The 27152-nt window shown below is 48.8% G+C and overlaps 10 protein-coding genes across 10 annotated transcripts; 3 read left to right on the top strand and 7 right to left on the bottom strand.

Annotated features, from left to right (window-relative positions):
- Nucleotides 1-96: 96 nt before the first annotated feature.
- Nucleotides 97-2056, bottom strand: K444DRAFT_370835 (HET-domain-containing protein). Its single transcript, XM_024872274.1, has one exon. It carries the CDS (start codon nt 1671-1673, stop codon nt 330-332), a length of 1344 nt encoding a protein of 447 aa, XP_024738361.1. The 5' UTR covers nt 1674-2056; the 3' UTR covers nt 97-329.
- Nucleotides 2057-2444: 388 nt separating this feature from the next.
- Nucleotides 2445-4465, bottom strand: K444DRAFT_611700 (uncharacterized protein). The gene is made up of 2 exons (XM_024879997.1): nt 4003-4465; nt 2445-3954 (listed from the first exon to the last, which is right to left on the bottom strand). Exons 1-2 carry the CDS (start codon nt 4279-4281, stop codon nt 2815-2817), a joined length of 1419 nt encoding a protein of 472 aa, XP_024738360.1. The 5' UTR covers nt 4282-4465; the 3' UTR covers nt 2445-2814.
- Nucleotides 4466-4635: 170 nt separating this feature from the next.
- On the bottom strand, nt 4636-6868 carry K444DRAFT_611698 (LETM1-domain-containing protein). Its single transcript, XM_024879996.1, has 2 exons — nt 6482-6868; nt 4636-6419 (listed from the first exon to the last, which is right to left on the bottom strand). The coding sequence occupies exons 1-2, from the start codon at nt 6540-6542 to the stop codon at nt 4816-4818; spliced, it is 1665 nt and encodes a 554-aa protein (XP_024738359.1). The 5' UTR covers nt 6543-6868; the 3' UTR covers nt 4636-4815.
- Nucleotides 6869-7063: 195 nt separating this feature from the next.
- Nucleotides 7064-8515, top strand: K444DRAFT_611697 (adenylate kinase). The gene is made up of 2 exons (XM_024879995.1): nt 7064-7518; nt 7571-8515. Exons 1-2 carry the CDS (start codon nt 7362-7364, stop codon nt 8221-8223), a joined length of 810 nt encoding a protein of 269 aa, XP_024738358.1. The 5' UTR covers nt 7064-7361; the 3' UTR covers nt 8224-8515.
- Nucleotides 8516-9214: 699 nt separating this feature from the next.
- On the bottom strand, nt 9215-10322 carry K444DRAFT_370798 (uncharacterized protein). Its single transcript, XM_024872273.1, has one exon. The coding sequence runs from the start codon at nt 10241-10243 to the stop codon at nt 9455-9457; it is 789 nt and encodes a 262-aa protein (XP_024738357.1). The 5' UTR covers nt 10244-10322; the 3' UTR covers nt 9215-9454.
- K444DRAFT_370797 (uncharacterized protein) lies at nt 10323-11173 on the bottom strand. The gene has a single exon (XM_024872272.1). It carries the CDS (start codon nt 11072-11074, stop codon nt 10403-10405), a length of 672 nt encoding a protein of 223 aa, XP_024738356.1. The 5' UTR covers nt 11075-11173; the 3' UTR covers nt 10323-10402.
- A 2176-nt stretch (nt 11174-13349) lies between these two features.
- Nucleotides 13350-15943, bottom strand: K444DRAFT_494247 (uncharacterized protein; the record flags this gene model as incomplete). The annotated part of the gene is made up of 3 exons (XM_024873260.1): nt 13350-14115; nt 14163-14737; nt 14786-15943. Coding segments are annotated over 3 exons (2499 nt in total), but the record flags the coding sequence as incomplete, so codon positions are not given.
- Nucleotides 15944-16524: 581 nt separating this feature from the next.
- Nucleotides 16525-22837, top strand: K444DRAFT_662514 (uncharacterized protein). Its single transcript, XM_024886715.1, has 7 exons — nt 16525-16703; nt 16759-17658; nt 17851-18606; nt 18761-19199; nt 19284-21008; nt 21060-21272; nt 21323-22837. The coding sequence occupies exons 2-7, from the start codon at nt 16905-16907 to the stop codon at nt 22413-22415; spliced, it is 4980 nt and encodes a 1659-aa protein (XP_024738354.1). The 5' UTR covers nt 16525-16703; nt 16759-16904; the 3' UTR covers nt 22416-22837.
- Nucleotides 22838-23079: 242 nt separating this feature from the next.
- On the top strand, nt 23080-24054 carry K444DRAFT_525953 (proline-specific peptidase; the record flags this gene model as incomplete). Its single annotated transcript, XM_024874503.1, has 2 exons — nt 23080-23741; nt 23799-24054. The coding sequence occupies 2 exons, from the start codon at nt 23080-23082 to the stop codon at nt 24052-24054; spliced, it is 918 nt and encodes a 305-aa protein (XP_024738353.1).
- A 29-nt stretch (nt 24055-24083) lies between these two features.
- K444DRAFT_370771 (uncharacterized protein) lies at nt 24084-26259 on the bottom strand. The gene is made up of 3 exons (XM_024872271.1): nt 26104-26259; nt 25679-26053; nt 24084-25621 (listed from the first exon to the last, which is right to left on the bottom strand). Exons 2-3 carry the CDS (start codon nt 26006-26008, stop codon nt 24179-24181), a joined length of 1773 nt encoding a protein of 590 aa, XP_024738352.1. The 5' UTR covers nt 26009-26053; nt 26104-26259; the 3' UTR covers nt 24084-24178.
- Between the last annotated feature and the right edge of the window lie 893 nt (nt 26260-27152).

Below are 27152 nucleotides of genomic sequence, written 5' to 3'. Positions count from 1 at the left end.
ATCCGTTGTTACCAAACCGCTATCGTCGGGAGAAAAGACGTAGCAGATCCTGACCTCTCCTTGCCGCGAAAAGAGCTTGCCATTATTTCCCATTTCGTGGTCTTTATCGATCTGGAGCTCTATCATTCTTCCCTCCAAGGAGATGTAACCCCCTTTAACTTGCCCATAAACATCATCAGATAGACATTCGATACCATAATCCAGAACCCGGACGTCCCAAACGAGCTTGCGCTCACTAAAATAATCGAACCAATCGTAATCCACCCAGCTGTTTTGAGACGCCCAGGACCAACTCGGGGCCTTATATGGCGTCACTTTGAAGCTCTGTATCATACCGCTTGCCCGCCAGCAAAGCCTGCAAGGAAGATTACCGCTCCATAGGCCAGCAAGGTAGCGATCTTTTGTGCGAGACCCAAATCGAGCTGCCAGGCCTGAGATTGGTGGTAATTGTCCTTTGCGAGGCTGAGTTCCCTTCTGGAGTATGAGATTACCATACCATGCCACAACTTCATTGCTTCGATCCACAGATCTCTGGTGAAATCTTCTCGTCGCAGTTGAGAGGTGAACTTTAGTTTTGGGTTGCTGTCTAATATCCTTCGTTGGATACCAAGGTCCGGGGTCGTCTCGAGGCGACGAGTTTCTCGACATTCAAATGTGACTTGGGATTGACCAAAACTAAGAGTCCGTGGAGCCAGAATTTCCTCTTGGTAGCACCAAGCTCTACGCGACAGCGTGTTTCTCCCCAAAGAAGAGGAGTCACTGTCAGCTCTGGGTCGAATCCAGATAGCATTGGAAGGTGACGGATGTTTCTCACCCACTTGGTACATGTGGGGGACTTGAATGGATATTGGTCGGGTATTTAAAAACAACTCATAACCGTTCGCAGCAGACGTTGCTGCAATATTGAGTATGGCGTTCCTGTAGACAGAGCACATTTTTGCCGACTCTCGAGTCTGGTCCGAAGGTGAGTCTTGAATGATACAGAGAGAGTCGATCCAAAGGTATTGGAGACCGAGACTTCGCGTCACGTTGATGGCATCTCTAAAAGTCTGGTTCAAGGAAGAGAGGGGGATTGATCGCTTCCGATAGTTCAAAGTATTCATGGTGGTTTGATTGTGTTGGGTCCCGCCCCAACAATGACTTAAAGTTGCGTAACGTAAGGATGTAGGAGCCTCTTCTGTTTGACCGGTTTGAGGGTTGGTTTCCTTATGAGAATCTGGGGGGATGCCAAGTAGCCGATCAAATGGCAATTCTCCAGCCTCTACGAAAGACAGCTCTTTCAAGTCATCCTTGGGACCAACATCAATGTGTCTGGTTGGTGAATACCCACCCATCAAGGTATGCCTACATTCCTCGTGAGAGTCCAAACACTCTTGCACCCACCTCTCCATGATCTTGCCCGTACTTTCGGACAGTGTATAATCACCCAAGTGCTGGCGGCTTATCCATATTCCCGTGATTGCTCTCTCCGCATCAAATGCCTCCGGTAGATCGGGATCCCCAAATTCGTACAATTCAAATTGCGTGCGCAAATTCCAGTCTTCACCACTACAACAAAATCCCCAGCAACAGTCGCTATCCAAGCTCAGTTTGAAAACAAATGGTCTAAATTCTGAACCCTCCTCGTCATATTGCAGCAGAGATTTCTTTCTTTGCCACGTACTAGTGATCATTTTACACAACGAGCATCCATCGTTGGACGCCCTACATAAATCGGCAGGAGTCTTGTGGTGGGAGAACCTCAGGTCCGGGATTTTCAGGTACTTACCGACCCCAAACTTACGAGGGTGGCTGAAGTCCTCTGCCACTGATAGAATAAAGGCCTCTTGCACATTGAGCCAAGTACCGAAAGACTGACAGGAATTGCAATACGAGATATCGCAACAATCGGGAAGAACTTGGGATTGGCAGGACGAATGATCTGTGCTGGATGTACTCGTGAGCCAACCCTCGCGACCCTTTGAGATTCCTCCCTTCGCTCATCGGTAGCTGCAACTCCAGAGTCCCACAAACTTAGCGAGCTGGCTCGATCCAGCAGAGGAATTGGCTGCGAGTGTCATGTTGATTCTGCGAGTGCGATGCGATATGTGCTTCGTGATCTAAAGTGTTCGGCGAGGCAGCTTCGGGCGCCGCCGGGAAAGAAGGGACTCCAGGCCTGCACCACTGGAGAAACTTCTAGCTTTATCTCAAGAAAGGGTTGCCCTTAACTTAAAGGGCCTTGAAGATTCATTTCGGTTCTCATGTCTCGATGCCTAGAGTACCCTGGCTCAAAATGTGATCTACAACTTGACTACCCCCAAAAAGCGCCACATCCGTGGCATTCAAAGCGAAGTGAAGGGCGAGTAGGAGGGGCAACGCTTCCATTACACCACAGCCTCGCGTGCTCCCCACTCGGAAGGCTTTCAGGGAGAGCTTGAAAATTCAGGGGACGAATGTTTCCATGTTTATGGTACAATATCACTTCTGTAAATGTGATATTAACTGTATTGTGAATATTGAAAAGGACGAGGCTACGTCAGGCCGCAAGATACAGCCGCTTCATTTGTTCTTTCCACTCGGAAGGTCTGCTGAGTTGCAGGGTGGTGGCTTTCTTTGTAGCCGCGAGGCTCTTTCCCTTCGCCGCCGGAAAAAGTCGTTATCCCGCAGCAAAAGATGTGATATTAGAATATCATTGGTTCGTGCCCAAATATGAACATAGAGAACACAACTCTCCTCTAGTCCTTCACCCATCAGAACGCCGTAACATCCCAAGACCGTTTGCTCCCTCAACTCATAGCGGAGCAATTAACCCACCGAGCCATCAAGACAACCCAATCAGGCAATCGGAGCGCCCATGTCCTCCATCTCCTTAACATACTTCTCCCAGTTCTCAATTGTCGCCCCATAAAACTCCACATGCGCATCCGCCAACGCCCCAAACTGGCTCTTGAACTCAATCCTCTTGATGCGCTCGAAATCCTGCACTTCCTTCACAACCTCCTCATCGAAGGCCTCAGTAGTCTTCTTCGCCTCTTCGACTTCGCGAGTCAGTTCTTCTATTCTGAGTTCGAGACGTCGGAGACGTTCGCGGCGGGATTGTTCGTGGTCGACGCCTCGCACGTCTTCGATCTTGCTCCGAATGAAGCCGCTTGGCCCTGTGAGGCCGCCTGCGCCATGGGTTGCGGCTAGGACATCTCTGTCGGAAGTCGATTTGGTGAGGTATTCGGTGAGTTGTTCGAAATCGAGTTGTTTCTGCTCTCGGGCTTTGAGGAGGTTCTTGACTGCTGCGCTGTATGCCTGCATATCTCGTAGACTGCCGAGGTAATCCTGATCTGTGTGCTCCTTCAACGTCTTCATTCCTGCGGAGGTATCTTCCACGCTGGCTGCGAAGGCGTGAACTGATTGCTCAACCCCTTGCTCCATGGTAATCAACTTTTGGAATTGCTCTGCGAGATCTTTGTAGTCTGTCTCCAGATCTCCTTCTCGTCGGGCTACCCGAGCCACAATCTTCTCTACATGGCCAAGATCCTCATCAAGCTTATCTGACTTCTCCCGGACTTCAATGAAACGCTTGTCTGGCTTGTGTACTTTCGTAAATGCGTTTATGAATGTATCTGTGAAGTTGTCGAAGACGCCTACTGGTCCTTGCTCCGAAGCTGATAAACCTCTCTGCTGGCGTGTTTTCATTGTTGCATTCCAGTCCACACTTTCGAGGAAGATGGTGAGGAGAGCAGCTCTCCGAAGAACGGGATGGAGCGCTAGTCGTGTAAGAAATCGTTGAAGGGAGTTGGCTCGACGGTTCATAAAATCGGGTCCGAATCGATCGCCCCGGACATATTCCATCTTGTGCTTGTCGGGTAGGGGAGGAACGGCACTCGCTGGATATTCTTTGCATAAGCACTTCCACAAGAAAACGAAATCCGTAAATCGCCGGCGAACAGTCGTAGTTGGCTTCTGGAAGGTGGGGAAATTCGTCTGTCCATCTTGTCAGTGATGGCCTCAATCTTTCCACAGAGGACAAACGTATGTAGTAACCAAGTAGGATACATAAGCGTCCTTTGACCCATCATTTTCCTTATTGGGACTTGAGACTGTGCATTCGAGAACCCCCCCCTCTACTCCAGCAAGATCCATCGGATCAGCATTGCGCCCGAGTTGCCCTCCGCTCTCACGTCTCTTCCCATTTGGGTTCCCTGGCCCAATATTGTCACTTTCGTCTCTAGGGCTTGTAGAAAAAGGTGCAGCCCCTCGACCGGCTGGATTGTTCTGCCATGAGATGTTTGCGAAGTCGTCGCGCTCCATCTTGGCGATCGCTCTGCGGGGCAGCTGGAGTTGGTTGGAAGCCTTCCTTGGGATGTTGTAAGTCTATGGGGTAGGGGAATTGTCGATGGAGCCGTTTATGAGGCTCTAGGTGCCATTATTCATAGGAAATTTAAGAAGCAAACAAGGTGCTGCAGTCTTGGTGAATGCATGCTCCAGATGCGAGATGGGGCGGCGTCATTGTCGGCTTGCACCTGCAGTACGGAAATCCATTCAGGCAACCACGTTGTTTGTCGAATGACCGTTGTTCGCTTGGTGGCTTTTGGCCAGCGGATTGTCTCACAATTTCTCAGGTCTCTGAGATCACAATTCACTCTCTGTCAAGGAACACTCCATATGTTTGATCTTGAGTTGAATCTTTTACATTGCTGAACTTAAACGCCCAGCCATTCTAGCGAGGTTCTCTATGATTCGTCCTGTCCCTTTATATATCCACATTCCATGCATTTGACCCAGTCCCAGAATGCTTTAATACAACAAAAGAAATGTGCGATTTGACGCATCCCGATTATCGGATTAAGATGGCTTCTTGTCAGAACTTAAAGCCTCCATCTTCTTGACCTCAGCTGGTTCCTTCTCACCTTCGACAGCTTCGCTGGCTTGGTCATTGTCAACGTTCTGGGCCTCTGCCTCCATTCTGCGTTCCTCTTTCTCATCAATATCTTCATCATCACGAGGAGTGGCTCTCCCAGACTCCTTGTTTTCCTCATCCTGCTCATTCTCTTCTTCAATGAGATCTTGTTGCTCCTTGAGAACCTCAAGACGCTGCTTGTTGGTAGCTGCACCCTCTGCATTATGGACTTCCAGTTCAATTTCGTGGAACAACTCCTCAGGGATAGATGACAATACACCAGTAAGCGCGTCAATCTGGGAGTGGAACTCGGAGTCGCCCTTGCCTTGAGAATACATGAAAGCATTGCTCAAAACCAAAAGTGTAGATGGTACTCCATGCTTGAGTCGTAGGTCCAACCAAGATTGAAGATCATCCCGTAGTTGGCCAGGAGATACCCCGTGGGTTCGAAGTCCACGGCTCATGCAGGCAATTTGTAGTTCTGGGACTGACAAACTGTCGACACCTTCGTAGCTGATTGCGCGGTCATCCCTCTTGATCTGCCTCATACGATGGCGAATTTGATATCGGAGCATCATATCCGTGCCGAAAGTGTTGAGGTTCATGTATCTACACATACCAACAAGCTGAGGTCGAGACAGATTGTCTAAAGTTAAATCATCCTTGAAAATCTTGCAGACTTTGATGACTTCCTCTGGTGTCGGTGATTCTCCAGTTGCACGGACTTTCCTGAAGAATTGTGTGAACTCCTCCTTCTGTGCATTTGCTGGGGTCAATGGCAACCCAGTTTCCTTCAAAGTGTTCTGAAGGAAATTGCTGACTTCTTTTCGGGTGGCTCGAAGACTGGTGGCCTTCTTGTCTTTTGATGTCTGACCTTCGTAGGTGCTAGGAAGAAGATTGGGGAACAACTTCAAGGCGACTGGAAGCAAAAGCTCAGCGAATGGTACCAAGACGAAGACCGAAAATGGAACTAATCGGGCAATATCCTGAACCGTTCTTTGTAACTGTCTGTGTTCTCTCCGACTGAGTTCGTATCCAGCGGCCATTTTCAAGGCCAATCGCGTACTAATCTTGACCTCAGTTGCCAGCAACTTTGTTCCATCCCAGTAATGTTGTGCCTCCCGTTTGACCTTCTGCATCAACGTCAACTTCTTTTCTTCTTTCTTGCCATCCTTCTGCTCGACGGCCGTTGCCTTCTTCCCTGCTAACTCCGACAACGTCAGAGCCTCAGTGGCATCGGTTTTCGGGACAGCAGTAGCCGTATTCGCCGGAATCGGATCTATCTCATGCTTTTCCGCCTGTTTTGCAGCGGCTTTCGAGGCCGCATTTGAAGCAATCTCAATGTCCTTGAGTGGCTTCTTTGCCTGCTCAGCGTTGAATCCTGGCGGCGGACCAGCCGGAGGTCCTCCACTGGTATGTGTATCCGTCGATACTCCACGGCGAGGGATCAAAATGGCCAGCGCTGGCATCTGGGATGGGAGATTTCGAGCATTGCGACGCAGGAATGCTGTGTATGCAGAGGATGGACCGGATCGAGGAAACGCGCGTGCTGTACCTCATCAGTTTACAACATTCTCCTAGAGAGACTCTCAACAAGATATTCCGCCTTACCTCCGGTCATGAAGGATGCTTGGGCCGCATTGCGGACGACGATTCTGGAAGAGGCGCTCATCGTTGACAGTGAAGTGTCGTCAACCAGGGGTTGAATAGGGCCGGCCTAGAGTCGCAAAGGTTCGCAGCAGATTGTGGTGGTTTAATGTTGATAGAAAGGTCCGACTGGGAGCATCATAGTGATGGATTTTGCAGAGGGGTGCTTACAGACCCGAAATATGGATCTTCGAACATGTGTTTGGCTGCCAATCGATTTCGGGCGGAGTTGGGGTTTTGCCTCCGAGGCACGTGATGGAAATGGAAATGCAGCCAGAACGTCATTCCACCGTTTTGAAAATGTTGAACAACGAGTTCAGGGCCATTTGAGTTTGAGTTCTCTCTAGTTATGTCTTGACCGCCTTACTCCTTTTTCGAAGCTGTTCCTTTTTGGATTCCCAAAAAAGACATTCAGGTACAACAGGGGTCTCCGGAGTCCGGACGCTCGGGGATCTCCACTCCTCAACGCGCGGTCAAGGCGCCATAAGCCCAGCCCGCTTCTCAACAGCTCGGTTGCAGGCGTCATTAATCACTATCCCCCGCTTTCTGCCATTTGATATCGCACCACAACTCCTGCAACGTCTCCTGTTTCCTCCCTCCCATCTGTCCCTCCCTCCCTCTTTCCTTCATCATCATTCTCTGGAAGAGTCATTCACTATGGATATTCTCTAGCGCACTTGAGAATAGCTGATTTAGCTTGATTGTCAACAGCATTTGCCTGCCGGGAGCAGGATATTCGACTGCGCTCCGCGCGACTAAACTCCGGACAAAGGGGATCGAGATAGGCAGCACGACACCATCTTTGCTTGTACGATTATATTGGGTTATCATCCAGGAAAGCAAAATGAGGTTATCAAAAGCAGCGCGTATTATTTTGGTCGGCGCACCCGGCGTTGGGAAGGGCACACAAGCAGAACGGCTCCTTCAGCGATTTCCCCAACTCTCCGCAATTAGTTCCGGAGATCTGCTCCGCGATAATGTCAAGAACCAAACTCCGCTCGGTATTCACTTCTTTCTCTTCTACTAAGGTCAAGCAGCTAATTCGATTCACAGGTATCAAAGCCGAAAGCACAATGAGGTCCGGCGCTCTTGTCCCAGACGCCATGATTCTTCGATTGATCCTCCACGAACTCAAGACCCGAGGTTGGCTCTTCCCACCCGGTGGCCCTACGCCAATGACACTCTCTTCAGCATCCATGTATGCGGCTCAAGAAGACTTTGATACTGATTCCTTCGTTGAGCAACCATCTCTTGCATACATGAGCGCCCCACCACAAACGTCCGATGACCCTTCAGCATCCTTTATCCTTGATGGGTTCCCTCGAACAGCGGGCCAAGCTTCGCAACTCGATAATCTGATTCCTATCAACTTGGTTGTTTCTCTGAAGACTCCGTTTGAGGTTATATTGGAAAGAATTGCAGGAAGATGGGTCCACGCTCCTTCAGGACGGGTTTACAACACCACCTTCAACGCGCCCAAAGTGCCCGGCAAGGACGATGTCACCGGCGAGCCATTGACGAAGCGGTCTGATGACGATGAGCAGACATGGAAGACGAGGTTAAGGAAGTTCGAGGAGACCAGTGAGCCTCTGCTTGAGCATTATGACCGGAAAGGCGTTCTATGGACTGTCGAGGGGAACAGCAGCGATGAGATTAGCCCCAAGCTGTATGATGAGTTTGAAAGACGGTTTGCTACTGGTGCTTAGAGGATAGAGAGCGATTGATGGGCTTGGCGTTGATTTTGGGAATTGGATTCGGACAGCGGTGATCTTGTAGCATATTTGTAATTTTGATTATGATCTTCATCTTCAACTCTACCATTGTTTCATTATGAAAGGCTAGGAGATGCTTTCTATATTTACACTACTCTGTACGGCCAAGTGAATGTCGGCTCAGCCAATCGAATGATTTGATAAAGACCATTGGTCAATGTAGTTCCATTGTTCAAGACGTACAAACCAAAGCCAGTGCTTCTATAATCCATTATGTTCTAGAGTATTCAAAGCTTTTAGTACCTTCACAACTCTTGCAACCTACAAATCTTTGGGGCATTAAGGTATCTCTTAGTCGCTCTCCTTTCGTTCTACTGACGCTGGGACTGTGTGGCGTCGAAAATTCCAGGCTACTTCGAGTCTAATTCCAAGCTCGTCAAGCACTGATTCAACTCCTCTTAATCAGCCTAGCCTACATAAGGATTACACAGTGGGTTAGCAGTATTTTGGCATTGCGCCGCCGCGCTGCCATACAATCTAGTCGAGGTATCATAATCGGGAACAGTTCCCAAGGCGTCTTATCTGGTGTCGTCCGTAATGATGCTGCATTGCCTGGTGCTGATCTGGTAATGGATCGCTGCGCAGTTGAAGATGTTGTCGCAGTAGTTGAGGCAGCCGTCGAAATCGGTGCTTGGGATAATCTCCTATAGTCCGTAGAAGTTTACGTACGGACTGCAGCAGGCAATGCTCTAGTGGCGACCGCAATAAACGTTGTATGGCCCGGAGTTTGCGGAGCCGCAGGGGATGGCACATGCTTCCGGTTAGTCGTGATACACCGAAATCTGGGCCGAAAATCAAACCCCCATTACTTTCTTTAACAGCCAGCACACTTAGGTTCCCTTAAAAAATAACATCAATCAATGTGCATTCCATGGGATTACCCTCGATAAAATTGTAAAAACTTGATTGTCATTGCTATGGAAGTTAATATACAAACATTGATTTTCGGTCCGGATTTCGGTGTATCACGACTAACCGGAGGCGCGTGCCTAGATTTCTGCCCAAGGATTTATAGTCGCTACAGTACTGTAGGGCCTCCGCGTCTCTTCTTTCCTCAAATTATCCTTCTCTGGTAACACAGCGGTCTCGGTCAATTGACTATATTACCTTTGATCCGTGATGATTTACCGATGAACAAGCAGCATTTTCTAGATATAGAAGAGTTCTAGACCTCTGTATCGTATGCTAGCTTTTTCCTTGCGCCCTTCCGACTCCCATAAAGCTTGACCGCCAAAAATACCAGTAAAGTCACAAATATTACAGGTACAAGCGCAACAAAACAGACCCAGATATTCAGACCAGAACCGTTGATCTGTTGAATATTCATCCCAAATATACCCGTGACGAATGACAGAGGCACATAAATAAATGCCAGAAACGTGAGCTGACTCCCTCGCCGGGCTTGATCGATGCTCAGACTAGACTGTTCGATGCTCAATCGACTGTCTTGTACGCTGACAGAGCTCATGAATAGCTGGAATGTCTCCATTAGGAAAGCTTCGAGCTTCGTAGCTTCCTCGATCAGGCGTTTCCAGTTGTCGATTCGGATTCGTGACGACGAAGTCCACAGTGGATGTGTTGCAAAATACTCCTTCACTGTTGCCGGAATATACATTTCCGTCTCAATTAATCCTGCCTTGATGTGGGCAAGGTCTTCTCGTCTGTCATGCAACTCCGAGTTGATCTCCAGTTTAGGATTCCGGATCTCCCTAAAACTGATCCGCTTGATTTCCTTGTCAAGATATCTCAAGTTTTCTTCCCACAGACAGCTTACTAAAAGGTATATCAAGGGATGACAAGGGAGAACATCCTGACTGGCATTAATCTTGTAATGACCTTTCCTGTGCTCTCTGTAGTCAAAGAGAACCCTAAGGTGCCAACTATGCTGGCAGAAAGTCTTGAGATTTTCAAATACACTGTATTGGTTCTGAGAGACATGATACAGCTGCGGCATCTCGACCCCTCCTACTGGTTGAATTCATGAATCTCAAAGTAGGAAGTGATCGTGAATGAGTCTCGAGAATATTGGAAGGGAATTTGATCGGTGCATCAACAAGAAACAAATCTGAACAAGGATGCTTATTAAGGGAGATCTGCCGTGTCTGGAGGGGAATTACTTACACATCGACATAGTAGGCTGACAATAAGAAATCCGAGTATTCGATTGCATTGGCCATTTCTTGTCCTTGAAGCAGTGGCGATAGATGAAGTTCGGAGAAGAGTTCAGTTTCTCAAATGCTGAAGGTTCAAGGCCTGGGATCTCGTTGTGATATTCGAATACGCCATCCAAGTGCCCAGAACTATCTTTTAGAAAACATGGTGCTCTGGATGCCAATAAATCCTTTGGGGCAGAGGACTCATCATCACCTTCAGATGATGAGTGGTCTGGCGGGGGCCAATCCCACTTCTTCGACCACCATAGTTTGTCCTTGTCCGGATTTGTGGCATGCTCAATAAAGAACATTGGGTCAATCCCCCATTCTGTACCAAGCGCTTCAACATATTCCGTAGATATATTCTCGATAATGCAAATACTCGGCTTACGACTTTCTTTCAAGCCTGCTGATTGTGCAATAAGGTCTTCCGGGCTAGTGATCGGGTAGTTTTCAAGAGTGTTTGTGTATGCAACTTGAGTCAGACATGATCCTTTAGACTCAAGTGACCATTTGATGTGAGGGTGTTCGGCCAGGAGGCTCTTGATTCTGGAAATGTATGTTTCATGGACTTGTTTCTTATGTGAGAAAGTAGGAGCCGGCTGCAGATTGGTCGCTGAGTCCATCGCCATCGTCTAAATCTTGAGAACTGCAAATGATTGTGGGGTTGTTGCTTGAAGACACTTTGAGACTTGGGAAATTAGAATAAGCGTCAAGTAATAACAAACCTTATTCGCAATCCTGAGGTGAAGAATTATGAAGGCACGGTAAGTGTGCGGCTGAGATGTGCTGTCAATTGCCATACACGTGATTCTCCCCTTTTGGTTAGCTCAGCTGAAGAGGCATAAACCCTCCGCTGAACCGCACTTCTTGTACTTTAGACATCTCAATTTACATCAACTTTACCCTCATATTTTGAAGCCTAATTACATGCCAAATACTGCCTTGTTCATGCAATTGTCATGTGCTGCCTAAGTAGCCAAAATCAGGAGTCAGGATAAGACCAGCGAAGTGAAGGTGGGCACGGGTGGGTGCCTAATGAGCCCGGTTCATTAGTGTGTGCGCACAGGGCGCATTTTCCTAATCGATAGGCTCTTAACAAAACACTACCGCTTACTTCGTATGCCTCTCAATACTGTAAGTCCTCAGGCAGAAGTCTACACTGACTGTGCAGCAAGGTTGCTCACTAACGCAGGTATCTAGGAATAGGCTAGCCATAAACGGTTGGTGTCGCAAAAAATGTGGGTCGAAAAAATATTAATGAGAGTTCAAAACTGAAGTCGATTTCGAACTTTACTGTACGGTGCTTACTATTTAGGTGGTTAGTTAGCCGATGGTGGTGGTGACCTCGATGGTGAGGGTTGTGTATGCTGTTAATTTGCTGGCCGCCGACACGGTTTACTCTGTTATAGTGATGCTAACTGCTTCTATAGTCACCGTTGAAGAGACACAAACGATAGAAGAGGTGATGGTAACGGTAACTGTTGAGGGGGACGGCGTGACGGTGTATTCGGGGAAAGAAGAGAAGTCAGCTTTGTGCGATGACACTGTTGCTGTACCAGCGCCAGTCCCAGTTATGGCACGTAGACAATTGTCCTCTATCTGTCTTCTCTTTTCCGGTCCTGGGAGAGCTTTTGTACGTACCGCATTGCACACCGGAACAGTCATAGCAGACACAGAGGCCCCGGTGAGGGTCTAAACAGCGGCCGCGAGCCTCATTGTACAGTAGAGGTGAAACAACTGGTGGTTGGTACAAGAGTATACTTCATTACTTTCCGCTCCCAGAACATTCGCGAGATTATGTTTTTATAACTTTTATTTTGGTCGGACCCAGGAACGACTAGGCGCAGCGTTTACAGTCATTTGTTTGGAGTAGAGACTGGGCAAATTGAGATGCTTTCTAGTGCTGAGATCTCCTTTACCTCGCTCAATCGCCTTCGGCTCTCGTGACAAGCTTGAATGTCAATTATTCGGGTTTGATACTCGCCCAAATTGGATCACTCCCCCTATTATTGGAAGGTCTATGCCACGTTCGGTGTCGACTAACGAAACGCGGTACTCGCCTATTCCACGGTCTGGGAACTATTGTGGGTGGGGACTAGAAGCTAGAATCCTTACCCTGCCTTTCAGCTGCACCAAACATGATCCTTTGGGTCTCCTATCTCGTAATAAGTTGCAAGATTACTTGAGAATGCACGCGAAGCGCCTTCGATATCAAATTGTGCCACATGTAGGTTGGTATGCTCCCTTCGGCTCGCGCAGGCTCCGGTAGGCCAGCCCCTGAAATAAGCGAGAGCTGATGAGGTCGAAGGTGTGCGAGGAGCTTCTTCTAAGTGGGAAGGTATTGTAATATAGGCCCGAGCACAGCACTAATTAGTCAGCTCTCCTTTTCTTAGATCCAGAGGCTCTCTACGAGCTTCTAATCAGACAACCATTTATGCAAATCACTGTTCCTTACTCTCTGCAATAGAAGGGATGCTTGGTAAAAGTGCAATATGTTCGAGCGAAGGCGTTGGTTCTGCGAAATGGGACTCTTTGGGTTGAGGTGATTAAATGCGCAGTTGAGAAACGGCGGATTTGAAAGCCCAAGAGGATCATACTTCCTTCCTCTTTAATGGGTTATCGTATTCCCACTTGGTACATGCTGGGTGGTGAAGTGAAGAGGTAGCTAGGATTTCAATGTACCGAAGAAAGTGGTAGAATGAAACTCTTCACTTGCTCATAATCAGAGATTCAATACCATGGCAATGGTCAAGTAACTAATACAGAATCTTCGATGCAAATGCTCCTATTTAAACGCCTAGTCACTAATCCAATCCCAAATGGCGTTCTTCCCAAGGGCTTATACACAGCCGCCTACTTCTGCAATAACTTCCGTTCCGCCTGCGAGGTCTTCTCCTTGCCGGCCTCTTCTTCATCTTCATCGTCCCCGATCACATGCCTCCCCTCATCGTCACTGTCCTCATAGAGCCTCTTCTCCTGCTCATCACCACCCTCGATACCGTCTACATACTCTCCCTCACTCTCGTCTTCGCTGCCTGCTGCGAAAGCATCGTACAGCTCGCCTGCTCTTCGCTTGCCTCCCTTCTTGCCACCAACTTTGCCGCCGCCGTTCAGGCCGTCTGCTTCGTCTTCCTCGAGCAAGTCGAACTCCCATTCATCTCTGGGGTTGTTGCGTAGTCTCTTGCGACGGGCGATCCAAAGGTAGATGCCTATGGCGGCCCCGAATATTGCTATAAGAGCTGCGGAGCCATAGATCCAGATTTGGGTCTTGGGTGAGGCCCCAAATGTTGGGAACAAGGATGGCAGCCAGCTGGAAGAGCTGGTCGTTGCAGCGGGGTTACCGGTAGAGGTAGGAGTATTTTCGTCCTCGGTTGTGCCCGAAGGCTTTGAGTTCACAGGTCTGTCTGGGTGGTCCGTAGGATTTGCCATTAGGTTGGTCTGGGTACTGACAGGAGCCAGTGTTGTAGTAGTCCCTACGATGGTGGTGGTGGAGATGACTTGATCGTGGTTGTCATCATCATGTTCGGAAGGCATTGGGAGGGGAGTTGCTTTGGAGGCGTCGATGGCTTCACCCCAAAGTTTGAGATGCCAGTCAACGAAGGTGCCATTGAATTCGTTAACAATAGTGTCTTTGACAACAATGGTCCATGTACCGATTCCAGATTCACCCCTATGAAGTGTTAGTTGCAGCAAAAGTTGAAATCTCGAATGACTTACCAATGAACAACCGACATGAACGTCCAGTCATCATAGCCTTCAGCAGCGGTATCCAGTTTACGCGTTGCAGAGAGGTGGCTGACGACTTTGTCGGGACTGACAAGATCGACACTTAGATCTCCTCTTCTCGTGTGCGCCACATTCATCGTGACAGTGACATGTTCAAGGCGTTCGAGATTTGCTGCTTGTAGCATTTCGGGAAGAACTTCAAAAGATACTGCCAACCCTTCTAGTCCTTGTGGGATCGCCTGGTTGACGTGAATCCATGGAGAGTAATACCAAGCTTGTGGCTTGACATTCTTGAATGTCTTGGCAGCTTCAATTGTTGCCCAGCTATCGATTTTGCCATATCCAAAAGTATGGCTATACTTCAGTCCAATACTGGTATCTTGCCAGTCTCCTGTCTCCAAATTGACAGGCAGAGCAGTTTGCATAACTAAATATTGCATGTCTCTCCACGTCAAATCCGGCCGGATTTGTAATACCAGGGCGAAGATACCAGCTGCTAAAGGTGCAGCTGCTGAAGTGCCGCCATGTCCACTGTAGCATGCATTGGCACCGACATCAGTGGTGTGCTAAAGAGCTGTTAGATGAAACCAAATGTATATGAGGCTTCGACTTACGATAGCGTCTCCACTTCCACTGCTGTAGGTTACGACTAACTGTGCGGAGCACTTCTCGGAATAGTATGGGTGAAGGCCTTTTCGGTCAATAGCACCAACGGTAATGCTATAAATACTGTTCGTGTACCCATCGAAATTGCAGTTGTCCTCGTTGCTGGCGCCATTTCCAGACGCAAAAACGTAGATGGACCCTTTTCCTGCTCTCCCATTCTGGACAGCGTTGAGCATTGCTCGCTTGATGAGTATACCAGGGGCGTCCATAGATCTTCCATCATCTGGAGGGCCCCAAGAGCAGGAATAAATTTGATTATGCTGGAATGCGTAGTTCATCGCCACAGCTTCATCCGCATCACTGATCATCTTGGAGAGAATCCGAATGCCTGCGATTTTCGAGTTCCAAGCAACGCCAACCCCGCAGACATTGTTCTTCACCGCGGAAACCTCGCCAGCACAACGTGTGCCGTGCCTGTCGTCTGCTAACCGGGGCTTCGGCTCCAGAACATTGTCGTTGAAGTCGTACGACCCCTCTGCAAAATAGTTGTCTTTCAAGTCGTCGCTATACATGTCCAACCCATCGTCGACTATCGCCACAGTTGCGTTGTGTCCTGTGATGCCCTGCATCCACACATCCGTTACGTTGACATCATGACCGACTTGCACCGGGTTGAGGAGATGCCATTGTTCGTGGAATATAGGATCCTGTATCCCCAGAGCTGCCGCAACGGCAGCTTGCTTTGCAAGGACAGCCTCCGCCGGTGATTCCTGTCGCTCTTCAATCGGCGCAGCATATCCCGCAGGTGGCGGAGGTAGCGGTCCCCTCTTCTCCATTCGAGCCTTTATCTTCTGTTTTTGTGCAAACTTGACTCCATCGAGGATGTCTGATCCACCAATGGATCGTTTTCGCCGCCTCCGCTCTTTCAGTGCTGTATGTACAAGATCCCCTTCCTGCTTATGACATGAGAATATGTGATGATCTTGTAATTCCCCAAGCTTGCCCTCGTACGTGAAGCCTAGCTGGAGGGCTACCTGCGAAGGTGGAGTAGTCGAGTCGAGATGGAGAACATAGTAATCTTGAGCGTCGTAATCCCGAGTTCGAAGATTCGAGGCAGATGCCAGGTAACCCAGACCGATGAGGCCCAGAACAGAATGTAATCTCATGGCGCGACGACGAGCACCAAAGAAGTGTGGAGAATCAGGGTCCAAGGAGAACCTCGAAGGTGCCGAAGGAGGTTTTTAATAGCGAGGTGTCGAGGTTTGCGCATGGATGGCGGGCGGTTTCAATACGGTGAACCGGGGAAATCACCAAAACGGGTGCCTTCTAAGGTAATGAATTAGGAAGCTGGTACAGCGGGCTGTGCCACATCGCCCGTTGGCTGCAGAATTGAGAAAAGAGTGAAGCTGGCAGATTTGAGGAGATGTAACAAGTACCGTGTCGAGGATGTTCAATTTTTCGATGTTTGGGGTGGATGGAGGGTGGATGGATGCTGGACGCCCAAGCTGAGTGGCCTTGGCGGTTTCACGAGTGCATTCGACGCTCCCGAAACAAAGCGGCCAAGACGCTCGGAATAGCTGCACAGCCACAGAAGCCACAAAGAGAAACTCCTTCAGCTAATCCTTGCACAGCTTTGCTTTTCTTGTTTTATTGCTTTCCGTACGTCGACTAGCCTGGTGAGCCAGACGAGCGTGCCAGCGCACAGACGCCGCCGCAAATACCAGCCTCATATAATTTTCTGGGGGAACCAAGCTTGACCAACCTCCTAATATTGCAAGAGGCACTGGATCTCTGCACTTGTTGCAGCCCCAACTTTCTGGGTTTGCTCTCCACTCTACCATGAGCTCATCATGCATCTGCGAGGTCGAATTCCCAACTATTCGCTGTGAATCGTCTTCCTTCCGTCCCGGCGCAATAGCAACGAAAGTGTGATGATCCATGACATTAGGTTACAAGTTTAACTGCTAAAACTCGACAGCAGATCCAAAAAAATCCTCCAGAATAGTTTGAACTTCACCAATTTGAAACGGTAGATTTGCGAGAGTTTCTTGAGCCTCACACTATCCAATTCCAGCCCAGACTCGAATAAGCGCCATCGTTGTCGTTCGCAACCAGCAGCTGCCAACAATGGCGGCTCCATATTGGGGGAAGCTACCACCGGCCAAAGTCACTCGAGGAAACTCACTTAGACGAGAAGATGAGCAAATGCCCAAAGGAAACAATCACCTTGCAATAGATACAAGCGTGGCCGGCGACCGTCTTTCGAATCGGTACTCTTTCCAACCGCAGACTCAATCCAGACAGAACAGGTACTCAACACATACCGACGCACCCACGCTATCTACACAAAGCCCTTTTGCTTCACCGATTGCTTCAGAGTTTCGTGGAGAAGGGCTAGCACCTCGGCCTCCATCATTTCAAAAGGGCGTCTCGGAAGCACAATACAATAGGGACTATCTTGAGAAACGGCGACGTCGAGAAAGTCGAAATAGAGACGAAGTTTATGACGAACCCTCCGCTATACCCCCACCAGCTGCGCCAGATGCACCGAGACCTCCCCCTCCAGTCAGTTACAAGCAACCGTATATCAACGGCCCCCCTTTGGCTCAGTACGCAGCCCCCACGCGAGTAAGATCCACGAGAAGGTCCGAAGGACCAGTGAGCCCTGGCAAAGCCGCACCAGAAGAATACTATCGATCACATACGAGAGAAGAACATAAATCTGTTGATGAGGAGGGTGTACTTTCTAGAAAGGTGGAACCGAGCAACGGAAAAGCTGCTGTGCGATCTAGTGGCAGTCAGAGAGAGAGGCCTGAACGTCTTGATTCCTATGATTCCCAACCGCGGAAAGGCTCTCTCTCCGAGGCGGACGCAAAACGACGTAAGCCATTCCATACTTCTTTTTGGTTTCTTCGGTCATCATCTCCATCCCTCGTTCGTTATGGGACATCTGCAAAGTTACGATATTTGAACTTGGGACGGCAGTCAGCTTCCAATGATACCAGGACTGGTTTAAATCATCACTGAAACGATAATTACTAGGAATGAAATAATCAACGCTAACTTCACCTAGGCAGAGAGTGGGCACCGGACAGGTCTCCTCTACAGAGGCTAGAGCTGACTCTTGACAGCATAACCAAAGAAGAAAAACGTGCGCGTGTCGAGGAGGCCGAGCTTCTTGCAAGGGAGGCGAAGGCAGGTCGTGGTGGTGAAAAGGCGCATCAGAACTCCGTCCGATTCAGAAATAGACCTGTAGCAAAGGCACCTGAGCCCGGTTCCCAGTCGCCACCCCAAAGTCTTCCGGAAGCAGGACTTGTCCGGAATCTAAGCACCAAACAGAAAGATCAATTGCAACGGAGTGGTACGATGGAAAAGAAACGGCCGGTCGAGTCTGATATTCCCTCATCGGGTGATGCCAGCCGAGGGTTTGACTATGAGCCAGGGGACGCGAAACCAGCAAACTTAGGGAAGGAAACTGCCATAACATCGACTCTTCAGCGTGGACCGAGCTTTCGCGATCGATCCTATCTTCCCGTGGCTGCGGGATCTGCTGTAGCTGCAAGTGCTGCACTGAGTCGCAGTGGGAGCAATAAGCTCAAGAAAGCTCCGCCTGGTGATCCATGGTTACATCGACGTATGGAGGGCGAGAAAAAGTACGCAGAGGTCACTGCACCACGGCAACCTCACCCTTCAGTCAGTGACCGTCCGCAAACATCAACTTCAATGGCTGGACCCTCACGAGACACTGCCTTCCGAAGTCACCCTCAGGTCAAGGAGAAAGAACTTCCAACAATACCGATCGAAAACGGTAAAGCTCCTCCTCATGCACGTGAGTTATTTTTTTTTCATGTCAGATCTCGAGGCGTGATCACATATTGGGAATTATCGGGTATTAGAGAATATCTCATGCTTGCTTTTGTCCCGATTATTCGCCGGAAATACATATTTCCATTTCGGGGGCATGAACTAACATTGTCATATAGTTGACTACCTCGTAGGGGACGAGTTAGAGAACAAACCCGTGCGTCGTGGAACTTTAAATAAGATTGAACAGCTTACAGGCGAAAAGCGACCTATGCAGACCTCAACATCTGCTCAGCCCGGGAAAGAAATCCGGACAGAACTTGTAACCGTCAATGGCATTCAGTATGCAGTTAACCCAACTGGAGACTCAACGCAACCAGCAGCACAACCAGCAACACGCCAGCCGCCGACCGCTCGCCATCTCCTCCCAGATCTCCTGCACCACAGACACGAACAAGCACATGGCCAGGGCGTCTACATGCCATCAAGGCGCCTTGATGAATGGAAAAAGGGTGGCGTTGCACTGCTGGCAGGGCCATTACTCGACCTTGACGTAGTTGATCAATCTGAAGCAGAAAAAGACAAAGCATGGTGGGAAGCAGGAAACACTGGAAAGAGGTAAGTCCCTACTGAGCTTAAGCCGTCTACCATTCGCTTCTTATATTCAGGTGCGGTATCTAAACCCTGTCCTAACTTATTCAGACGACGGAGCTCGACCAGTCAACGGAAAGCAGAAGCATACGATGGCGAGTACGATGATACCAGTGGTACGCCCTTCCAAAAATCTTATTCGAGCGACTGTGCAAGGTGTATCTTCGAGCGGGATCAAGCGGACAAGGCAAATCTTGACACGGTTGAGACCACTCTAGGAATTGAGGGCGGATCAGCTGGGAACTCTCCTCAAGTTGAAACGCCCGGCACCCTTAAAGCCAAAGCTTTTACTTATTTTCATTCCCCCAAATCCAATCTACCTCCTCTCAAGCCCCATTTACTGACGTGTCCACTGCGGTCTATCCGCGCTCGGCCTGATATAGCTCCCACAAGATTCAAGCCACCTTTGTTCCTCAAGAGCGGGCCACTACTGCGTTACTGTGGCTTGCGTCGAGATCGGCCTAAAAGTCGATCTGGGCGAAACCACGTGCAGCCAGAGCGAGAGATTTGGAGGGGCAGCGTCATGATTGTCACCCAGGATGCTCACTCATCATACGAACTTGCTCCCACTCTCAGACTGTTTCTCCAGCCAATGGAATTATTACCTCCTCCACCAGCGCAGGTAGATGGCGAAATTGATGAACTGGCTCCTGAGTATATCGATCCAATTGCTGGACTTCCGAAAATCGGAAGAGATGGACGAACTCTCTACATCAGACCTGTCGACCACTTAGATGAAGCAAAGGATTTGTCTCGGGAAGACTCAGCTGACGGTCTCTACGAAATCAACAGAAGTCCCGTCGATGGTGCTACTGATCGCAAGCAGACATTGCAATATGACGGGGAGAAGGCTGGAAAATACAAAGAAGTGCGCGGTTTCCGTCTCCATGCTGAACAGGGCGTCACTTTCTGGAGGTTCAACCTGGAAATTGAGCTTCGTGACCAGCAACAAAGGATCGCATATCGCATCAATCGAGGTCCAGCAACTGGCTTCTGGGTTCCTGCTCGAGATCAAGCTATGAACATCATGTTCCACAGTTGCAATGGCTTCAGCCATGATGTCGACCCCGATCTATACTGTGGGCCAGATCCGATGTGGCGCGATGTCTTGAATACGCATCAAACTCAGCCATTTCATGTGATGCTCGGTGGCGGCGACCAAATTTATATGGATCGCGTCATGGAGGACACGAAGTTGTACAAGGAGTGGGCAGAAATGCGGGACGAACACCACAAGGAGAAAGCTCCGTTTACTCCTGAACTTCAGGCAGAGCTTGAGGCATTCTACCTGAATCGCTACTGCCTGTGGTTCTCACAAGGCCTTTTCAGTATCGCCGTTTCTCAAGTTCCGATGATCAATATCTTCGATGACCACGATATCATTGACGGGTTTGGCTCTTATCCGGACCAATTGATGAGCTCACCCGTATTCTCGGGCCTAGGAGCAATCGCCTTTAAGTTTTATATGCTGTTCCAACATCAAAGTAGCATTGATGAGGGTGAAGAAACTGAACCCACTTGGGTTTTGGGAACACAACCAGGGCCTTACATTCAAGAAATGAGTCGGAGCATTTTCACCCATTTGGGTCGAAGCATCGCCTTCCTTGGTCTCGATTGCCGAACTGAACGAATGAACGATGAGATAGTCAGCGCTGAAACTTATCACAAGGTCTTCGCTCGTCTTGGGAAGGAAATTACCAAAGGCGAGACCAAACATCTCATCGTGCTAGTCGGGGTACCGGTTGCATACCCAAGAATGGTGTGGCTTGAAAACCTGTAAGCATTGTTCCCATCCAAAATAGTATCACTGACTGACATCTTGTAAAGTCTCACTTCGAGAGCCATGGAACCCATCAAAATGCTGGGCAGGGCAGGGCTTTTAGGTAAAAGCCTCCTCAATCATATGGATGGTGGTGTGGAAATCTTAGATGACCTTGATGATCACTGGACTGCAAAACACCACAAGGTGGAACGCAACTGGTTCATTCAAGAACTACAAGATCTAGCGGCCGAGAAGTCTGTTCGAGTCACAATCCTTGGGTATGTCACACCGTGCTAAATTGTCCTTTACAAGCAGCTAACTTGAATAGCGGTGATGTCCACCTCGGCGCAATTGGTCAATTCTATTCGAATCCAAAGTTGGGCCTCCCTAAAGACCGTGATTTCCGGTACATGCCCAATGTTATCTCTTCAGCAATTGTCAACGCTCCGCCGCCAGACACGCTTGCCGATCTTCTAAACAAACGGAACAAAGTCCACCATCTCGACGGCGACACGGACGAGGACATGATACCGATTTTCACTCATGATGTCAATGGAAAACCAAGAAACAACAAGCGTCTGCTTAATCGGAGAAATTGGTGCTCCATCCGACAATATAACCCGGAACTGAGTCCACCTCCTACACCGCAGACAGATGGAAGTCCCAGCCCTCCGCCCAAAGGAGGATTGTTCCGGCGTCTTTCAAAGTCTCGCGGCCCAAGTTACCGTTTTGATGCTGCACCAAGCGCACCACCTCTATCCAATCCAGGTTTCTTCGGGAGAAAAGAGTCTACTTCACGACGTGGCTCTGTCGACTCTCAACGTCCAGGGGTCCTGACAAGAACTCTATCTCTAACTCGCAAAGATTTCATGCCAGCTACACTGTTCCGTCGAAACAGCAAGCGGAGACCAGATGATGGTGGTATCAATGGGTATGGTGCCGATAGTGACGACGATATATCCCATTACCAAAACAGATCAGGAATTAGAGGAGGGAGCGGGGGCCGTGACGATGATGACGGCTACTTCCCAACTATGCCGGCACCAACCGGACGAGTAGCCGAGCATCCTGTCGAGAACGCCTCAACCTTCGTTGCTGGAACTCCGGTTCTGAAAGGGCTTGGTAGAAGCCAGTTTCATCGCACGCCTACTGGGTTGTCCCAGAAACAGTTAAGGAACGGTGACGTGCACGAGATCAACCTTGAAGGCGGATTGGATATTTGCTTGAACATGGAAGTGAGCCCTAAGGACCCCGCTGGAATCACAATGCCATATCGATTACTAGTTCCAGCACTTCGGTACGATGAGGAGGAGGAGAATTTTGATCAAGAAAAGATACATATAGGTGGTTTGAAGAGACTCTCTTCAGTGATGAGGAGGAAGAGGTTAGACAAGGGGAAGGAAAGGGCAGAACCAATGTGAACAACCTTTTGGTTGCTGGTCATTGTGAAGACTCGACGAGATGATGAGCTGAGGAAACATATGGAAAATATGAGATGATAGATGGATTGATATTACGATTCAGCGAGCGTGCTCTCAGGCATTGTTTGAATGAAAAGATACTGCGATTCAGCGAGCATTCTTTCAGGCATTGACTGGCTCTGTATGAACTATCCTTCTCCTCCTGCAGAGTATGCCCTGTTGTACAGTACTTCAGGATACGTAATTTCGTAAATTCCCACATGTTCGTTATGAGCATTCAGTGCGAGTGAGGCCCCCTACTTCGTACTTGGCTACCTATCGGGAGTATGAGGTGAGACTCTGGATGATCTGCTGTGCTCCTGAAACGACGAGCTTCCTAATTAAGACTTAGCCGGATCTTAGTGACATCCTCTCAGTTTCGCAAATACAAATACAAATCCCCCATCGCGAGTCGCGGCCCGCATTCTTTTACTTGACTTTCGGCCGGCTCATGGAGTTTGGAGCAGGGATATATTTGTCACCTTGGCGTAAATATAAAAAGAGTGCCCGCTCTTGATCGGAGAATTGATCCCCTCCGTTTGACACTCTTCACGTATATAGATAAACTTAACAAAGCCGACATAACACCCTCGTTCAACGCTAACTCGATAACTTAAGCACAAACATGGCTCCAACAATAAAAGAAGGAACCGTCCCATTCGATGTCCCAGCTGCCGGCAAGCCATGCGAAACCTGGTACAAGATCGTGGGTGAGCTCTCCTCCCCCCGTACTCCCCTCATCACGATACACGGCGGGCCGGGAATGAGCCACGACTACATGATCCAACTCTCTGAACTCAATGAACTCTATGGCACCCCAATCGTCTTTTACGATCAGATCGGCTGTGCTCGATCTACGCATCTTCGCGAGAAAGCCGGAGACGAGACTTTCTGGACCGAGCAGCTGTTCTACGATGAATTGAACAATCTCGTCTCAAAACTAGGCTTAGTGGAGAAGGGATACGATGTGCTTGGTCACAGCTGGGGCGGCATGGTAGGTTCGACGTGGGCGGGCACTAAGCCGAAAGGCCTTAGGAAATTGATTCTGAGCAATAGTCCGGCGTATATGACCGGCTGGACGGATGCGTATGCGCGGTATCTTGAAGAATTGCAGGAGCCGGAGAAAGGCATTATCAAGAAGGCGGAAGAGGAGAGGAGATTTGATGGCGAGGAGTTGGAGGAGGCGATGATGGTTTTTATGAAGAAGCATTCTGCAAGGGTCATGCCGCCGGAGTTTTTTAAGAGCTTTGAATTTGCGAAGGAGGATGATACTGTGAGTGATACGATGTGAGTATCCTTCTTTTGCGTTTTAAAGGATAAGGGAGATGGCTGATTGGTGATTAGGAGCGGAAAGAGTGAGTTTGTCGTCAGAGGTGGCTTGAGGGAATGGACCGCGGCGGAGAAGTGCAAGGGAATTGAGGTTCCAACGTTGGTCATTAATGGAGTCAATGAGGGAGCTAGTGATGAGGCTATCAAGCCGTTCTTGGACGGGATCAGGGATGTGAAATGGGTTAAGTTCCAGAACAGCACCCATATGCCGTTGTACGAGGAGAAGGAGCTGTATCTCAAGGCGGTTGGGGACTGGCTGATGGGAAAATAGAGCTGTTCGTTCGTGAGTAATGAACAATTACGAGGTGTAGAGTATCTTGCTCAAGTGGCCGCCGGAAAATAAGAATTCCAAGTGTTCCATTAAAAGATGTAGTTTCCAATCAAGGAAATGAGAATCATAAAGCCCAAATGGCAGCATCCGCTTCTCTCATAGTCCCATCAGTCTCCAATTTATTCTTTGTCAACATAGCGGACTCCTTTGCGAATTTCAACTCGGTAATGGCCGTTGAAATCTCATTAATTTGCTCTTGCAAGGGCTTCTCCCCACCACGTTGAGCGGCAATCGCATCTTTCAAATTATTGAGCCTGTCAAACAATTCAAACACCGAATCTTCAGCTAGACCCAGGAAGTAATGGTAATGAAGATGAAATGGTTCTAACACATCTGGACGGAGAAGTGGTTCAGGCTTGTTTCCTCGGAAGGTTGCGTCGACCTCCTCGAGCAATTTGCGAAATTGAAAGGGGAAACTTTTCCGGTATGCTTTCTCTATTCGCTGCGTGTCTGTCTCGAGAATCCCCAGGCTCACTCTGAGCATCTTAGCATGTGATTCGGGATAGTGCTTCTCGTTGTCGACGTCCGAGAGATAGCTTTCATACAAAATTAGGGCCTTGGCGTTGAGGGACTCCTCAGATGGAATATTGAATAGTCGAAAGAAGGGTTGGAGGATGCGAATTTTTGATAACCAGATCGTCATTGCAAGCATTTGCATTTCGGTCGTCAGGCTTTCGGTTCGACGAGCCACCAAGTCAACGGCCGATATGATCCAAAACTCGCAGTCCTCATAAGTGCCGGCAGCCATATTCATGTCGCCCTTGTAAAGCTCCACCCATTGGTGCAAGGGGACAAATGGGGAACCCGAATAGGCAGAGGTAGATTCTCCTCCGAAATTTATATCGTCGGACCTTCCTGCAGAGGACGAAGCATTCCAGAAAAATGGCATCGAGGATTTCCAAACACAGTAGTACAATGCACCGATGCAGCTGAAAGCAACCAATATCAGAAGCATTCGCTGAAAGGTTGACCCGTTCGGTAGTGCTTCAACAATTGCGTCAGAAATTCTCTTCAGACCTTCCGCGAAGGCATCTTTGAGAGCGAGCATGTCTTCATCGTCCTCGTCGGGTATCACCTGAGGATCCAACTTTCCGTGTGCTCGAAAGGTCTGCTGTAGTAGAGTTTTAAGTCGAAGTCGCAGATGCGGGTCTATCTCGGGATTCCCAGGCAACGGAATGCGTGGAAGATCCTTTATTATTACCAGAGACAATGCACGGACATCGCCTCGGTTTAGAGGACCCCCTTTAGCTAGGCGAATCTCATCAAGCATGAATCTTGAGGAATCATAAAGGTTCGTGAACTGAAGTACTGCACCGACTGGAGGAGTATAACCACCCTCGGCGTCTCGTGGAGCCTCGTAATAGCCATTCATAAGGTGGTCAAATTTGTCTTGCGAGCCTTGATTATGAAGGGAATGACCACCGTTGTTTTTGCCCCATTCGAGGTAGTTGAGAGCTGCTATCGCGACGTCGAGTTCATTGAGAACAATTTTGGCTCGAATAGGGTTCTGTAAATATCATTAGTTCGACATGGCTTGAGGCAACAACGGATGCCTGCTACGAACCTTGATCCGACACCGAGTTTTCTTTCCAACAGATGATTGGACAATAGGAGAAGATTTGGATGTATCATCTTGTGTCTTCTCGTCTTGTTGCGGCTCCAGTTTTTGGGGGTCTCCTCCGGTGACCCCACTTTCCGGCTTTTTGTCGGCTAGCCTCTCAACAGCCGGTTGCTCAACGTTAGGTGTCTTAGCTCCCGATCCACTATTTTCTGTCTTTTCTTGTGCCTTGTGATCTTCTGTATTCGTCACTTTCTCTCTCTTCGATAAGGTATCTGCTTGGACTTCCTCCCAGCTCTCAGGTGAGCCGCTATCTGCCTTGCTGTCCGCAGGCATCTTGGTTCGCACTTCATGAGCGGCCGTGTTCGAATGTCCAATGCTCTGTAAATGAGTCAACAACGATCCATCTGTAATAGGCTTAATATCCATACCCCGGCCTGGATGCCTGAAGTGCCCTCTGCTGGAATCGCTGTGTCGGGCTGACTATTATCCTTCACAAGAGATTTCCCTCTGTCACGGTACTACTTCTCCGGCATGATCGAGTGTAGATGCTGCATGGATAGCTGTGCTAAGTCCTCTGGCTGCAAATTAAGTGGTGTATAGGGCATTTATGCCGAGAATGTAGATGTCAATAAACAATTCGTCCAGGAATGTACACTACTGGGGAGAGGAAAACTTAGGAGATGCCATTGTTCAAGCCCTTGCTAAACGTTCTAGAATGTTGCAAGAGTAGTCTAGATGTTGTAGCGGTAAAGTCCATGCACGCCGGTGAATTGGATCACTCTTCTTTATTGACACTGCGAGATTATGCAGCCCCTGTCTTTGGAGCGAAGCAGCCATTACGTACCATTAAGCGAAATCTTGTAATGAGTTTCACATATTCAACATTTTTGTTGCCAAGAGATCTCCAGTCGTAAACTAAAGTTTCTAGACATACACTTTCTTCAAAATTGTTTACGTGGTGGTCTTCTACCAAAAAAGAGTGAAGTGCAAGTCTTTTTGCATCCTGAGCTTAAGCGAGAGGACTTTGTAGATATTCGAAGCAGGGCAGCTTACTGTAAACGAATCTCCATCAACTAGAAAATGCTGCTGCTCAAATACTGGCCAGAGAAGCACCTCATTCAATCGGAAGGCAGGGGAGGCAAGGTTATATTGTACACCGGAGGCGATTCACATACAGCCTCGATTACTACTTGTCAGCTGCTTATTCTGAGTGATGAAAATGAAGACACACTGGGCACAGGGCTACTCAGCCCATAACTTTAATATGGCATACGGCGAGAAGATCGGCACTCGCCAAGGAGGTGATATTTGCAACTCGATACCAGCAAACGTCTCACAAGCACGTGAGGAGATCAAGTGTGAAACCTTTGAGTAGTCCATGGAGCGCCTGACAATAATCTCACACCACGTTTGCGCTTGATTCAAACCAGAGGATAGGAATTGCCTCCCAGGAAGCACCCAGAAGCCTCTTCCATAG

The sequence above is a fragment of the Hyaloscypha bicolor genome (genome assembly GCF_002865645.1).
Source record: "Hyaloscypha bicolor E unplaced genomic scaffold K444scaffold_56, whole genome shotgun sequence".
Taxonomy (NCBI): domain Eukaryota; kingdom Fungi; phylum Ascomycota; class Leotiomycetes; order Helotiales; family Hyaloscyphaceae; genus Hyaloscypha; species Hyaloscypha bicolor.
This window is presented reverse-complemented; position numbering and strand designations above follow the sequence as displayed.

What these genes read in the sequence shown, in the direction of transcription:
- K444DRAFT_370798 (XM_024872273.1), bottom strand. Translation starts at nt 10,243, where the DNA reads ATGCCGCAGCTGTATCATGTCTCTCAGAACCAATACAGTGTATTTGAA.
- K444DRAFT_611697 (XM_024879995.1), top strand. Translation starts at nt 7,362, where the DNA reads ATGAGGTTATCAAAAGCAGCGCGTATTATTTTGGTCGGCGCACCCGGC. An exon ending in CAAGAACCAAACTCCGCTCG is followed by an intron (nt 7,519 to 7,570) that starts GTATTCACTTCT and finishes TTCGATTCACAG; the next exon opens with GTATCAAAGCCGAAAGCACA.
- K444DRAFT_611698 (XM_024879996.1), bottom strand. Translation starts at nt 6,542, where the DNA reads ATGAGCGCCTCTTCCAGAATCGTCGTCCGCAATGCGGCCCAAGCATCC. An exon ending in AGCATCCTTCATGACCGGAG is followed by an intron (nt 6,420 to 6,481) that starts GTAAGGCGGAAT and finishes GATGAGGTACAG; the next exon opens with CACGCGCGTTTCCTCGATCC.
- K444DRAFT_611700 (XM_024879997.1), bottom strand. Translation starts at nt 4,281, where the DNA reads ATGGAGCGCGACGACTTCGCAAACATCTCATGGCAGAACAATCCAGCC. An exon ending in CCTACTTGGTTACTACATAC is followed by an intron (nt 3,955 to 4,002) that starts GTTTGTCCTCTG and finishes CAAGATGGACAG; the next exon opens with ACGAATTTCCCCACCTTCCA.
- K444DRAFT_370797 (XM_024872272.1), bottom strand. Translation starts at nt 11,074, where the DNA reads ATGGCGATGGACTCAGCGACCAATCTGCAGCCGGCTCCTACTTTCTCA.
- K444DRAFT_370771 (XM_024872271.1), bottom strand. Translation starts at nt 26,008, where the DNA reads ATGCCTGCGGACAGCAAGGCAGATAGCGGCTCACCTGAGAGCTGGGAG. An exon ending in AAACTCGGTGTCGGATCAAG is followed by an intron (nt 25,622 to 25,678) that starts GTTCGTAGCAGG and finishes TGATATTTACAG; the next exon opens with AACCCTATTCGAGCCAAAAT.
- K444DRAFT_662514 (XM_024886715.1), top strand. Translation starts at nt 16,905, where the DNA reads ATGGCGGCTCCATATTGGGGGAAGCTACCACCGGCCAAAGTCACTCGA. An exon ending in CGAGGCGGACGCAAAACGAC is followed by an intron (nt 17,659 to 17,850) that starts GTAAGCCATTCC and finishes AACTTCACCTAG; the next exon opens with GCAGAGAGTGGGCACCGGAC. An exon ending in GCAGGAAACACTGGAAAGAG is followed by an intron (nt 19,200 to 19,283) that starts GTAAGTCCCTAC and finishes TAACTTATTCAG; the next exon opens with ACGACGGAGCTCGACCAGTC.
- K444DRAFT_370835 (XM_024872274.1), bottom strand. Translation starts at nt 1,673, where the DNA reads ATGATCACTAGTACGTGGCAAAGAAAGAAATCTCTGCTGCAATATGAC.